This window comes from Ricinus communis, chromosome 4 (assembly GCF_019578655.1).
Source record: "Ricinus communis isolate WT05 ecotype wild-type chromosome 4, ASM1957865v1, whole genome shotgun sequence".
Classification (NCBI taxonomy): Eukaryota; Viridiplantae; Streptophyta; class Magnoliopsida; order Malpighiales; family Euphorbiaceae; genus Ricinus; species Ricinus communis.
The window spans coordinates 31,934,903-31,950,359 of NC_063259.1; the positions used below are offsets into that span (position 1 = coordinate 31,934,903).

Genomic DNA, 15,457 nt, shown 5'->3' on the forward strand with positions numbered 1-15,457 from the left:
TGTTTGAGGCCGTTTGCCCTGAAAAGGGCATCTCACGTCCCGTGAAAGGAGAGGCAAAAGTCATCTCCTTCATATTGTGACAGATCTTCCATGGTAGCATTCCAAACTTCTTGTGAACCTCCTTAAACATGTTTTATAAGTCGACAAACACCGATAGTAAATATCTTATAAAAACGATAAAATAATACACCTATTGCGTAGGAAAAGCAACAAAATTCCACAATTTGAGTCCCACACGACAATTATTTGAATAAACCCATATAGCACCTTTCAGATTATTGTCTTAGCTTTACTTGTTCGACCAAACCAAAGAAGTTTCTAGAAGGTGATTCTGCAGAAGAAAACTAATTCTTTTGAATTTACTCATCTCTCGCTTGTTAGAGTGCTTTCGGCTTAAACAGGTTAGCTAATTTGTAGGCTATACGAGTACCCTTCAGAGAAGAGAAAAAGATTGATGTCTCGATGCATATTAAAGTATTAGCTTGGAGCAGCAACATTCCCCAAGGTCGAATGATCTCACCATGGTATGATTCAGCCTAAAAAAAATTGCTGTGGCCCTGCAGGACAAAAGGATAGTCAGTGTTCAAAACAAACGGACCCGTTTAAAATAACTAGTTTTGGGCAACGCTAACTAGTACATCTGCAGACTGCAGCCACCTTGCCTTGGCAGCAGGATAGATCCTAGTATGGTCAATCCACAAAAATGGTTGTTCCAGATGCCTAGGAGGGAAACTTTTGTAATCAGAACTTTAAATTTTAAAAACAACTCCGCCATCAATTATATAAAAAGTAGAAACTGAAAACATCGGGTGCAGAAAACCAGGATTTAACAGAAAATTGATGCACTGCAAGCAATGAGCAGTTGATTGGATGAAGCACTTTGTAACTATTGATCATCATTCCATAAGAAATATAGTTAACATCAGACAATCCTCTCAAACACACAGTTCATGCAAATGCTTATCAAAATGCGTATGCTATCAGTTCTAGAATAAATCATTACAAGAATGAAGCATCATCCAGATCTTGGCAGTTGGAATTGATATCTCACCTGAAGTAATGCATATCCTGAATGTTGGAGGCTGCAGTTATCCACCTACTTGAAAGCTTCTCAATTCAACTCTTTCATTTATTCTTTAGTCAGATTTCATAGTTAGGCTATTCCTTGTCTTCCATATGTACCTATTTAATCTGAATGTGGATGTAATTTTTGCCCCACTCGAAGCCATGAATCTGTTTGCTGCCCAAGCTCACTGCTGTCCTCATATCTTAATAATATTCCAAAAAGTATCTTCCCCTGTTGCTATAGAAATTTACCAATTGCTTAAAATTGCAATGAATCAGCAAGCTAAATTTAGCACGAGGTTGTCATGGCTAACCTTCACTCTTCTGTACATAGCTAGTGTCGCCAAAGGTTCATTTGACCTCTGCACTTGTCCGCCTTGATTTACTAAATTAATCATCTGGCAACGGTTGCATCCACCTAATGACTGGAAAGCAAGACATTCAATTAAAAAGGAGACACAGAACAGAGAAAGAGCTTAGTGTGAAAGATGAATGATGCTAAAACGAACATATGGTACCCGAAGTAAAAATGTACTCAAGGGACATACCAGTTAGCTTCGTATTTCTTAGGCTCATGGGTCATGACACACATTATAACATAAATCAATTTACAGGAAATTACCAATTTCTCAACATATTTCATCCAACTTCTTCAGGAGGAAAAAGCCAAAACAAAATGCAAGTTAATCGTGAAACTTCCAAGACACTGATAAAACATAGATCATGGCAACAAGTACGATCAAGAAAAAATAACGCGGATGTATTAGGACCATAAATTCATGCTATTAATGGGCTCGAGCTGTTGCTTATGTGGAAATTAACTGAAGAATGGTTAAATTATGTCCTATATCAAAGCCAAAGCCAATGATGGTCCCCACACAAATCTTACCGTAAAATACATGCTCCCAATTTCAAGACTTCTCCAACCATCTTCTGCGTGAGGTTCACCTCCAGATATGACAAGATTGGGCCGAAATCTCATTGGATCAATTTGAATGGATGTTCCATGAGTTCCTTTTTGCACATCTGCTAACATCAATGATGGTGGATCAAAATTTACACTTCATGAAGGGAGGAAACTAACTAATGAATTTCCAATAAATACACACAAGAAAATAGTGACAACAAAAGAAAGCTCTCTAATTTGACAAGACAGTTGTGCAAGTGGGTGAGGTGTGTCCTGGTTCCTCATCTCAAACTTCTCAGTTTGGGACTTAAAAATACTCTTAATCCTTTACAGTTTTCGTTTACTTACAACATTTAGAAACCTAAACTTACAAACTAGAGAAAGATCTGCATACAAGCAGCTAACATCAATAGTTGAGGGAAATTGTAAGACGAATGCTTCAGCAACATTCTCAAAAATCTGAACCCAGTCATTCGCCATGAATCCCATTAACATACCATTATTTTCCAGTATGCTCTCGTACATTACTATCTACTGACAATAACAACCATGTTTGTTTCTGAACAAAAACCAATAATCACAATTCATTTAATCACTTCTCAAGGGACTCTGAAAGAGTAGAACAGAACATACTGAGACTTAATCTGCTGTTGAGTTCAGATACACTCTCCTCAGATATTAATAATAACTGAGCTTCATTGGCAAAACTCAATCTGCTCTCCACATCTCTGCACATGCTCATCTTATTGTTCTTATTCCTGCAAACATAGTACTTGGAACTGGAATATCGTAATAGAGTGCAGGGACGACCTACAGCATTGCTAAACCATATATTGATGTCATTTTCATAGTGCTGCACTTCGAATCTGATAATAAACAACAGCCATCAGATTAAGGCATTCAAAATAAGTGTAAATACCATTCTTGTTACGGATAATATGACAAAGAGGCATCAGATAAAGTTATACAGTCTTCTAAAAGGAAGGGGGAAAAGAGCATAAACAAAGAGAGAAAACTACAAAAGCAGGACAAGAAATCCCCCTGCAAAATGTTAACCAAAAATAACTTTTATGAGATTTTGAATCTGTCTGAAAACCGACTAAAGGTGGTCCTCTCATTGTGAATATAAATCTTAAATTGAAGTTAGGTAATCCTCCCTAATCATAAGAGGTTATTTAATAGTTCAAAAAATATACTCAGAAATGTAGATGAATATTTCTGAAATTATATTTAGTGGGCCCGTAAAGAAAGACGTTTAAGATAGCTATTTCAAAAGGTTGGTTCCTTCTCATTAGGAAACATGGTTAGTGATAGACACTGATTTGTAAGTAGGTAAAAGAAAGATATAGTGAAGGTTTCTTGGTAGTTTGGATTGGTGAGCTTGAGTAGTGGATGATGCTCAAATTTTGACAGTTTTTATAGTATACAAGGGATGGAGTGTAAACTTGATGCCCTAATTCCTAACACATTGTTTCTAGGTTTACTTCTGCAGAACCTTCTTTTGTGGATTTCTTAAATGTAATACATTCAAGAAGGTTTCTCTCCCTTCTTATACCTTTGTCAAATCATTTCCTGTATGTGCTGCTATACTGCATACTTCCAGTGTGTGCTCTCTTTTTTCAGCTCTTTTCTTAAGATTAACTATTTCCTCCAACGCTATTGTCATCATTATTTACACATTCTGAAAGGTCTTGTCTGCAATGAGCACTAGACTCTTGGTAAACATATAACAAGCATGTAAATTATGAGTTTGTTGTACTTATCAAACCAACCTCTTAGCATTCAACTCAATTTCTTCTTTTGCAGCAGAAAATGAATCTGTACTTAGGTTGATCTGTAACTTCCCTCTACAACGAGGTGACTCAACAAACATCACCCCTTGATTCAGGTCAATAAAAGTACTAATAAAGCACATTTCAGGAACCTGCAAAAGAAACTCAGATAAATTGTTGCTTCATCATGCATTTAGGAAAATGAAAACATATACACGCCCATGCATAAGTTACTCACCTTTTTCTGCGTAAGGATCTCACCTGTTAGACTTCTAAGAAGCCATTCTCGATCATGTTGCAAACCTGATAAAGTTGGCAATAGAGATATTTGGAATTCAGATGATTGTCATGAGCATAAAGTACCTAGAATATGACATAAATCACATCCCTAGATTACACTTTTTCATCTCAGAAGAAATTATACTGATGTCACCAAACCACCAGTTAAGGTATCAAAAGAAACTTACATCTAAAATTAAGATTGCAGGTTTATGATCCCAGTTCCGATTTTATAATGAAAGTGTTAATTTTTTGAGTTATAAAATGGTGAAAGAAAGGAGAAGGAGATCACCAAATATTAGCCAAAAGAAAGGAGGAAGAGATCAATAAATATTTGCCATAAGACCTAAATCTTTAATACAGTCGCTTGCTTTGAATATTTAATTATGAAATGCATAAATTATGTTAATTAGTATGACAACTAAAAGTAATACAACATACAGAACAAAATAAATTAGCATATATGTAACTACCAGTACTGCTCAGAGGCCACCTTTCCACGCTAAATCCTCCACATGATTTTATTGGGTAAACTGTAATGGTCTTAACATGATAACCCGTAGATGTGTGTCTCCTTTCCTGGCCTGCAATTTCAGTGAAGAATCAAACATTAGGTGCAGCTTACACAGAACCCCTGGAAATATACAGTAGAACCACAAAATAAAACACAAAGGAAGATCAAGATTCCATTATGAGTTAAATTCTCATTGCTATTAATTAGATGCTGAAAGTTCTTCAATGGCTTTCAATTCAAATCAAGTCAGCAAACATGAAATTGAAATACCTGGCTACCACTCAAGCTATCAAATGTATACTAGTGCACAAAGGAAAGATAAATTGAAGTAATCCAGTAAAAAGAAATAGCAAAATGGCAAATGTAAAAGTTATAGTACAAATGACATGCCACAGTGGTCACCCATTTAAACATATTAGACAACAATATAAATCAGTGGCTCTTGCTACTATTGAAGACAAGAGGTTCAACCTTTACAACTCAGGATAGCATGCAATTTTTACCAAGCTATCATTTAAATTTGAAGAGGAAATAAAACAAAGTGAAAAAGCTAACCTTCAGTTGAAAAGGGGATGGACCTTGTTCTCAACAGATGCACAATTGCAGACTTATTTGGTGTTGATACAAATGATCTTGTGATAAAATCAATAAATTTCTGTATAAATTAGAGAGGTGTGAGCAAGACAGCGAAAATCAAGTTGAACAGATTTCCTTTAGGAAAATGAAAACAGCTTAGACAAATGGAAACTCTTTAAAATATTAACTCTGCTAGGCATGTAGAATATTTTCCAACAGCTTGAGCATCAAAATAGACAAGGACAAGCATCATTCCTCTTCCTTATGCTCTCCAATTATAGAAGTTTTGATTGAATCTGCTGAATGGAAAAAACACCTACTTACCTTGGCATCTTCATATGTTGACATGTAAGCAAATGACACTCTAACTGCTCCAGTTGGCTTTCCATGTAGTATGTCATTATCATCCCAACAAACATGACCGGCCTGAAATTCAGAAGAAAAACATATAATCAATGCTTCAAAAGCCAACCAAACCCATGCCGTGCAATCAAAAGCATGACTTACTAGGCAATGACCTTTTTCTGCCTCCCCCTTATATAAGTTCAACCAACAAAAATACATACCTCTAAGTTAGAAAGAAGATCCAAGTGAGACAATCCAAGATATTTTGCACATGCTCCAGGATTGCAGAAGCATCCTGTCTAAATAAAAAATAGGACAATAAAATAAAATATACCATCAGGATTCCTATCATAAAAATTGATTGTGCTAATAATCTCAACTTTCTCAAGATCATCAAGCATTAGAATCTCAATGCTCAGTCAATCATGCATGATATAGCAATGTCATTAGGATCATTTGATAGCATTTTTCATATCTTACCCGTAACTGAATTCCAGATAATGAAGCCAGTTTTTCCACCTCACGGTATCCAAACCAAGAACCATCTGGCCTTTTCAAGTTGAATGACAATATGGAACCTGATTCATGACAAAATACCTGAATGGGGAAAGCAAAACCTACATTAAAAGTTTTCATTAACCCCAACAAAATGGAAAAGAGAAGTACAAAAATAGGATAAGGAACTCTGCAGTCAAAGATGCAAAATTTAAACTAAAATGATAAGATGATTATGTCGCAAATAATTTTCCTTCTGTTAGATATCTTTCCTAGTGAAATATGAGGATATTGGAGATCAAGATCATATATAACCTATATTACCTAAACTAACCTTTGAAACCTGCTTTTTGTAAATTGTACAGACATTGGCCCCATTTTCATGTCTTAAATCCAAAAGCAGGTTCTCCACATATGTTGTAAGTGAAGCAGTATGCCTGAACAAGGGGAAGCAGAGGAAGGTACAAAATAAACCAATGGATGAGGCTACATAGTATAAAGTACAGAAAGCACATCAGTTAGTGAATCTCATACTTTACCAGAGGAACAAAAATAGCTTAAACATGAATGGAAACCACACACACAGCACAAAAGTCACACGCCATTTTGTTCCTCTATTTATGCCAGATACTTCCAATTAGTAAGTTAAAACTTCTAAGGATTTAAGAGTAGAATCTGTCAACCAACAAATGTTCAAAGTTTCCATTAGATAGAAGGGAGAAGAATCTAAATAGTCATATTCTTTTTCTAGCATGAACAGATATCAAAATTGTTAGCTGGTCTAATTTTTAGAAATGAAAATTTAAAACGGGCAGTCAAGTCTGTTGGAAAATCTATATAGCAGGTGCTATTAAATTGAAAAGATTGTTGGTCACTTGCTAGTTGCTATTAAAGAGACAAAATCAGGGTGATGATCTCCATTTTTCTCCCACCTTCCCCCTTCTACACTTCATCTAATGACACGAAAGTGCAATAGGGACAATCTGCATTACCACTATGACCTATTTTACCTACCTGTATATCGCAGGTGCAGTTAGAGAATTGAGTATTTTGAATCCATGGCGTATAGAAGCTATGCTTAGAAATGAAATGGTGCCATCTTCGAAAATCTCTTCAATGTTGTCTCTTCTTTTGACAAAATCCACATCAGCAATTGACGCAGCAACAGTGCCTGGAATCCCTTTAAGTTAACCAATGCAAAAGCATAAAATATACTGGTTCGAAAGGTATTCGAGCACAAACCTCCACTAAAGTAAGTCTTCTTCAATATTTTAGCAGTATCTGTGGCATTAACAAAAGAGGATTAGGATGAAATAGGTATGCTAAGTCTTTCAGATGATAGCAATAATGTTGCACCCTTTCCAAGTAAATTAAAGAAATGATACTACGAAATTTAAACCAAATTGGATTCTTTTATCCAGCATAATCACGACGCATGAACTTCTAGTTTGATATACTTCTGATCACGATACGAAAGTTCTACATAGAATCAATTACTTACCATTTTGAACAATGAGAGCACCAAGTCCAGTTGGATAGCCGAATAACTTCACAAAAATAACAAGAAGACAGAACATGAATATCACAAAATAATTTGTCTGAAAAGTTCAACATAAAATTTCGCATTTTACCTTATAGAACGAGAGTACAACAAAATCTGCAGGATACTTCGACAAATCTGGCGGTTGTGTTGCGCATCCTTTTGCAGCATCAATCAAGACCATCCAGCTCCCCCTATTCAGAATAATGGTTGAGATTACAGACTCAATCAAAACTGCAGATCCAATCATCTCGATTACCTAAATCCATTAACAATGATAATTAAACCAGCAAAGCATCTCTCTGTCTCTCTCTCAAAGTAGTTGGAAATTTATAAACAATAAAAAAATGAGAATGAAAGGAACTACAAGCGTTAAGAGGAGTTAAAAACAATTTGCAGAAACACATTTCTGTGTGCACTCTCAACCACTCATGTAACAGCCTACATCCATTGCCTAAGGTGGTTGTTTCTGCTTAGTGACCATTAGAGCAAGGCAGTCCCACACTTCCTTAATTAGGATAAGAAATCCCAATAACAACCCATAGCCAAGCTCTAGATATTCCACAAGCAGCCCCCTTCCCCACAAGTTTCATCATCCAACAGTGCCACCATAAAAGCATGATTGGATTTTTACTCAAATGTAAGAAAGTAACAAGGAATTCAAAAAAGAAAAACTACTCTGATGTGGATAATTGACCATATCATCTTCTTTTCTTTTATTCTAAAACACTGCTCAACTTAACTATTCTATAAGCATATATTACTGACTCAGAATTTAAGTATCATGAAAGCATGAGCTTGTCGATTAGAAATCAAGTGAAATCAATTCACAGGACCATTATACTATTTAACTTTGGGAGTGTGGCTGGATTCTAAAAGAAATGGTAATATTATGTTTGCTGCATAAGTTAGCCAAAGTACAATTGCAGCACAGGAGGGTGAGGAGACAATAAAAAATAAGTTCTTACATTAGCAAATGAAAAAAAAAGTTGACAACGTGCATAGTAAGATACGATTTACATACTTGCCAAACTGAGAACCTTTCAAAATTCTTTCTGGGTTTTGCTTAATAAGGTTCACCAAGTCAAGGCTAAATCTGAAACCCGAGAAATTGCACTCTGATGGAAAGGCAAACAAGTTATAAGCATCACCTGCAAAATGAAATGACATGGTAAAGTAAATTTGATTGTATTTAACCGACACGTTGTGAAAAATTATGCAAACAGTACTTAATGCAATATAATCTGTCAATCTCCCTTTTTGCTTATAAAAGAATAAAAAATTATAATATCCAACAAATAGGCCAACTACCCACGTGTATACATTTAATTTAATTCATTCTTCTGCATAAAATACAAATGGAGAATTTCCAGAAATTGTATATGGTAGTACTTTAGTTTCGAATGGAATAGGAAGCACACAAAAAACATTCATATAAAGAAACTCTCATCAAGTGTGTGGCATAAAATTGTTCATTCAGCTCAGTTACAACATACCACTAGCAGAAATATGAGATAGATGATTAAAAATAAATGCTATGCATTGTCAGCATCAACCAGAAGTTTTACCCATTGCCTCCCTTTTCTGAAGTTCAACTTCCTTTCTCCGTTGGACAGGGCGCAATGATACTTCTACTGAGATTTTGTCGCTTTTGTATACTCCAGCATGAGAAGCAGCACTTTCAATATCTACTGCAAAAGCTGCACCTCCTTTACTGAGAGCATATCTAATAGTAATCATTAAGCATAGACAAAAGAGAAATAAGCATCTTAAGACCATTAAGCTCAAAGGTATAACTATCTTCAATATGACAAATAATGATCACAATGTAAGGATACTCTCTGATCCCAATCACGCTATTATGATTTTCCATAGTGTACATAAAACTGCTTTCACAATTCCATGGAAAGGCCTCTCCAATAAGTTTCAGCGCTGCCGTTGCACCAGATGTGAATATGCATTTGTAGTCTTTAGGAGACGCATTGAAATAATCGAGCACCTAAGCTCACAAACCAAAAAAAGAAACCCTTATATTTAGATAACAAATGGATAAAGTTTGCTATACACAAATTAATGAGAATTAGTACCTGTTGCCGTGCTTCCCTTATTATATCAAGAGTTGCAGAACTAGCTTCACTTTGGCTATCTAAATTTGAATTAAAGACGTAACTCCAATTCGACATCAAATTAATTTTTTTCCTTTTTTTAAAAAACAAGAAAAAAGAACCAAGGATACGAGGATTTGCATAAACGCTAGAATTGAGATCATTAAAGATAGCCTCCATCTGCAATTCAGAGTATAAAGTAGCTCCAGCATGGTCCAAGTATACAGTATCTGCAATCAGGAGCGATTAAAATATAAGATTATTACCTGCAATTAGGAGCTAGTAAATATTGAAATTAATCATACCGTTTTGGCTTAATCGCTTGAATTCAGCAGCTCGGATTTCATCGATACTTTTAGGACCGTCCGGATAACCGTAATCGCGACCAAACTTTTCTAGAAACTGTTCCTTGGCTGCGTCCATGCTTGTTCTCCGATCAGAACCCTATCTCGGGCAGGTGTTGCTCCTCTAGTATGATATAATTATCTTGAAAAAGTATAAAATGACAATCGGTGGAGATATCCGCTGCTACTTTTGTCCAAATGTATATATATACATGTGATAGAATTTCTGGATTAATAATTGAATTCAAATGGCCGACAATAATTTCTGGATGCATCCAGCATTCAATGATTTCATCACTAAAAGTTGAACTTCATATATAAATCTGTTTGGTGTCAATAATTTTCTGCGAGTAATATAACTTTCCACGTTACGTTCTTAAAAGTTCTTCTGTCTGCTCCTTTCTATCCTTCTAGGGCTTGTAGTCCGAGTCTTGTCCGTCTCTGATGTGCTGCAGCAAATTTCGCCAGCTTCGCCCCTCCCGCTTTCTCTTTGCTTCTTGCTGTTAGACACGTCCTTCTCCTAGTATTTTTTTTTTTTTTTAAATCTTTTCTGTAAATATATTTTTTGAGATTTTATATTTTGCGGTCAAATGCTTAATAATATGCTGCGTTTGGAAAGGTAAATCGCAACGGGGAAAAAGTAAATTGCTTGGGTTATGAAATAGTTTTTGTTTATTGGTGTGCGAATGACACGTTAGAAATTAAAATCTAACTAAACTTGATTCTTTTTAATGAGAAAAAAATCATCATAATTTAAATTCAAACTAAAAATTATTTATATAATATTATTTAACAACACTTAAAATCTAATCTAAATAGTAAAAATATTTATTTTAAAAAATAAAATTTATATCTTTTTCATTAAGCGAGTTTTTGCATTTATAGCAAATGTATAGATGAATGACTTTTTTATTATGTAATTCATAGCTAATAAGTTTTTTAATGAATCTTTAAAATTACCTAATTAAAATTATTATTAGTATTGATATTAGTAAGTAATTAATTTAAATATATAACAATCACGAGTGGTTACTTATTGATAATTGAATATTTTATGATCATTGAGATTAAACCGGTTTCATTATACATAAATTTATAATATCTTAAAATAATTTTATATCCAGTTAAACAGCTAAAATATTTTTTTTTGTAGCTTGACTTTTACGGCTTCAAAAAAAATGAATCAAATGTGTAAAATAGCCTGGTTTACTTATAGAGAATATTTTCTATGATCGTAGCCTGTACATTTGACTTGATATATGAAGAACAACAACTATAATATAAAAAGGAGGCAATATGTTATTTTTATTCAATTTAAGCATTTGCCATTAAAACTAAGAAGGAATTTGGTATAAATTCGAGTTTTTTTCTGAAACAGCATAACATCTTAATTGATATAACCTAATATGCAAACGGAAATAGTAACCACCCTTTAATATATTTGTTTCACTTTGTCGTCGAAACAAATAAGTAAATAGTGGGTGAATTTTAAAATGTCATAATTACAGTATTTACTAAATAAAATTTATAAGATTTTAAATTAATTTACAAGAAGAAATTCAATGAGAAATTTATATAAAAATATTTTAATATGTAATTTTACATAAAAATTACATATTAAAATACTTTATGTAAATTTAATTCAAATTTTATAAATATTTTTTAAGTAAATATATTTAAGAAAAAATAATAATTTTCTTGATTTTATTGAATTAATTCTTTTAGAATATGTGATGGAAATAAAAGAAAAAGAAATATTTATTGGTTTAATGGCATGGTAGCTAGATTTTAATGCATTCTCTGGTCTAAACGTTATGACTTTGAATTTTAGAAAAAAGTAGCATTCACTTGGAAAAAGACCAAAAGAAAGAAAAGAAATTACTAACCTTTCTTATGATCTAGTAGCGATCATAAGAAACTGAAATTCCTTTCTTCAAACTAAATATATATAAGCCAAGTCTTTGACCTCACAGCCAAGTTACATAATAATAAATACACAAAAGTAAAACACGTCTTATTTGCTATGTATTTATCACAACAGGAAACTTGTGGGAGAGGGCATAACAATGGAGCAAACAGCAGCAATTGGATCGAGGGAAGCAAACTAATTGATCCTTGCAAACTCAAGAGACTTCTTTCCTTCATGAGCGTTGCCAAAGAAATTGTTCATGTAATCCCCAAACACAACCTCTCTATAAAGAGCCACTCCATCTTTATCCACCGTTTGAGGCAATGGTCCAATCTTTACAGTTGGTTTTGGGATTGTAAAAATTGGTATCGACACTCTTGATTTGGCACTTGTTGTCCGCACTCTATGTTCAGCACTTTTATACTTTCCGTTGCTTAGTATCTAAAAGGAATAATTCCAAAAGCAATTAACCCAAGGGAACCCAATAATATGCATAATTTTTTATTAAACTATTAATTTCTGGATTCTAACCTGTAATGTATCGCCAACGTTAATGACCAGAGCACCAGGAACTGGTGGGATCTCCATCCAGTCTCCTTTTTTCTTGCCATCGATGGTTTCCTCCACTTTAACATACAAACCGCCAATTTCATCTTGCAATAATACAGTAAGGGTACCCATGTCCGAATGACGTCCAACCCCAACAGTAAGCTCAGGATTTGGGCAAGTTGGATAGAAATTAATGTTTACCATCTTCAGCCCAATTAATGCTTCTATTTCTGCATCATCTAGTTTCACTCCTAGCTTTTCAATCAGGATTTCTAGTACTTTTCTCACCATGTTCACTGATGTTCTTAAATATTCCAGTGCAACATCCCTGAAAATGCACAAGAATAACTCCTGATGATTACAAAAAAGAAAAGATTATAATAATATGTGTAAAAAGAAATTGTGAATTTATTGATTCTAACGACACGTTCTCACAATATAGGCTTTTGGCCTCCCTTGGAATTAAAAAGAGAAAAGAAAAACACGTTCTCACAGGCTATGAGAATCATATAACCAACATAGAATGAAGCTGATATCAATTTCTTTTTTCCTAATTTAACATCTTATCCTGTGGCTATTATTTCATTTTCACATCCCAAAGTAAGAATGAACCTATAGAAATTAGAATCACTGTCCTAATCTCATTTTATTGAACATAGAAATAGAAATTATAGTTTTGAGTTGAATGTGAGCGTGAGCGCGTGATACTTGCAAGAATTAATGGAAGAAAGTGCTTACTTGCATTCTTTAGGCCAAAACTCAAGCGCTTCAGCATCATTACTATACACCATGCTGACATAATCTTTCCATTCCAGGGCCTTCTCTTTTTCTGGCGCAAAACTTGTGCCGTATTTTACCAGTGGGCTAGGGCTGACGCCCTTGAGATATACAGCCTTCTTTTCAGGTGGTTGGCTAAAGAAACTATGAGCTGCAGCCTTCAAGGACTCTAGCAGCTCAATCCGTACGCCATGGTTCACCACTTGGAAGAACCCAAGAGTCTCCGCAGCTTTAGCAAGTGCCTCCACCACTTGGTTATGATCAGGACCATCTAGTTTTGACAAATCAATTGGTGGGTTATCATTTAAAGTCGACTTTAGCTTGTCGATTCTTTCTTCCGGAGGTTGGATATATTGGCGTGGTACCGTTGGTAGGCCTAGGTCCACCATTCCTTTGACACCATTTCCTTCACGGACGACAAAATTGAACAGTGCTTCTGATTCAGGAAAACTCGGAGCCATTGATTGAAAGAAGAGATGTTCCTGACGAGTATATTGTTATTAATGGGTGTGTAACCTTTACCAAGATAGCCTATATATACCCCTCAATCAAAGTACAACGGTGCATAACTTATAACTACTGCATTGTCGAGTGTGCAAATAGTCAAGTACTATATTATATTGAATTAGCAATAGGCCAATTAATAGCGTGCAACTACCAGTCTGGTTTTGACTTTTGCCTATCTTTTTGGGTTCATTTATGTTGTAACATCACGAACAGTTCGATGTTCTACCCCTGCAAAATTGCCTTGATTCACGTTAATTCTTATTGGAATTCTCATTTCCCCTCCACCTTCGAAGAAAACTGAATTATCAAGAGCATGTGCATCTTCTCCTTAAAAAAGAAAAAGAGAGCATGTGCACCTCTCCAGCTTGTAAACTAAGCATCTGTTTTGGTACATATTATACCCACAGGACCAATCCGATAACCGCAATGGCGACCAAACTCTTGCACAACATTTTTCCTTGGCTGCGTCCGTGCTTTTGCTCCGGTAACAATCCTATCCCTGGCTTGCTGGGTCTTTCTTTTCTGTACATATATAATATAATAATCGTGAAAAAGTACAGCGACAATTGTTGGAGATATCCTCTGGCTGCTTTGATCGAAATATAAATGATTATGTTTAAAACTGGACAGAAATAATTACATTCAGATGTTAGATGCATCCGCTATTCAATAATTTCAAACTGAAAATTAAAATTCAAGTGTAATGTCAATGATTTTCTTATCCTATTCCATGCCCATGAGTCTTTCGTAGAAAAGTCTCAGTAACTAGTGAAACTAGTATTCCGAGTTAGAAAATTTTAAATGTTTGTTCAAACTAATATGCATGACTAAATGGATAGAACTTACCTTAATTCTTTCTGCTTTTGAACATATCTTCCACAGCTTTGAAGTTTTGAGCAAATCCTAATTTCTGTCATTTTCAAGTAGCTCTGAATCAAAATATTTAATCGTGCATCGGCTTCATTACGGCATTTGAAAATGTTTTAATAATTCTGAACTCCTCCATCCACAAAATATAAGAAGTTTTCCTTGAGAAACTAGGCATAGATATCTAATAGTCTGAAAGTTTATTTATCATCATTTTAAGTGGCTTGATGTTACTCAATAGTAATCATGAGATTTTCAGAGAGTTTGGGAAGAATAACTACCGGTGGGAGTCCCACCCAACTATAAAGTAAGCTCTTTTCTTTTTATATTTTCTATGATTTTCTTTTCAATTATTAGTAACTTATACAAATGAGATGATTAAAAATATATGTAAACGGATTACTTTTCTAGTCAAATCAAATTAAATGTTTATAATGTGGATTTATAGGGACCTATTTAAAAGAATTTTCATATTCGCACTAATTCTAACAATGCCAACTAAATTTTTTATTTTTTAAATCTTTTTATTTTCTTTCACATCTAATAAGATTATGTATGACGCAGGCTTCTTATAATAATTAAACATTGTGGTCTCCGATAGTCAAAAAAAAAAAAAAAAAAGGAATCTGAATTCCCTGAATATCTTAGCTATTCCTCAATTCTTTTAACGAAAAGAATTATATCTGGTCTATCTATACAAATGATACAATAACTGATAATGGATTTATGTTAGCTACACAACCTAATAATTCATCCTTGCAAAATCAAGAGACTTCTTCTTCCTTCATGGACAAAGCAAATTACAGACCTACTCATGCATGCATGCATATATAATAGCAACCAGCAGTCCGGTTTGACTGAGCTCATGAGTTCTTGCCTTTCCTTTTGGGTGGTTCATATATCAAA

At 34.4% G+C, this 15,457-nt stretch overlaps 2 protein-coding genes across 6 annotated transcripts; both read right to left on the reverse strand.

Annotated features, from left to right (window-relative positions):
- Positions 1-136: 136 nt before the first annotated feature.
- Positions 137-10,547, reverse strand: LOC8272616 (molybdenum cofactor sulfurase). Of its 5 annotated transcripts, none has more exons than XM_048372670.1 (24): positions 9,904-10,547; positions 9,730-9,828; positions 9,581-9,639; positions 9,332-9,492; positions 9,062-9,219; positions 8,518-8,644; positions 7,585-7,687; positions 7,455-7,500; positions 7,196-7,234; positions 6,968-7,124; positions 6,288-6,390; positions 5,939-6,055; positions 5,680-5,757; positions 5,438-5,539; positions 5,093-5,192; positions 4,497-4,607; positions 3,983-4,047; positions 3,745-3,896; positions 2,606-2,838; positions 1,955-2,091; positions 1,380-1,490; positions 1,052-1,303; positions 663-720; positions 137-557 (listed from the first exon to the last, which is right to left on the reverse strand). In XM_048372670.1, exons 1-22 carry the CDS (start codon positions 10,019-10,021, stop codon positions 1,187-1,189), a joined length of 2,493 nt encoding a protein of 830 aa, XP_048228627.1. In that variant the 5' UTR covers positions 10,022-10,547; the 3' UTR covers positions 137-557; positions 663-720; positions 1,052-1,186. The 5 variants fall into 5 exon arrangements, with proteins under 5 accessions (XP_048228627.1, XP_048228628.1, XP_048228629.1 ...); XM_048372671.1 differs by having other exon boundaries at positions 658-720; XM_048372672.1 differs by having other exon boundaries at positions 639-720; positions 1,052-1,297; positions 9,904-10,546.
- Positions 10,548-11,820: 1,273 nt separating this feature from the next.
- On the reverse strand, positions 11,821-13,723 carry LOC107260838 (scopoletin 8-hydroxylase-like). The gene is made up of 3 exons (XM_015715704.3): positions 13,139-13,723; positions 12,383-12,728; positions 11,821-12,292 (listed from the first exon to the last, which is right to left on the reverse strand). Exons 1-3 carry the CDS (start codon positions 13,636-13,638, stop codon positions 12,047-12,049), a joined length of 1,092 nt encoding a protein of 363 aa, XP_015571190.2. The 5' UTR covers positions 13,639-13,723; the 3' UTR covers positions 11,821-12,046.
- Positions 13,724-15,457: the final 1,734 nt, after the last annotated feature.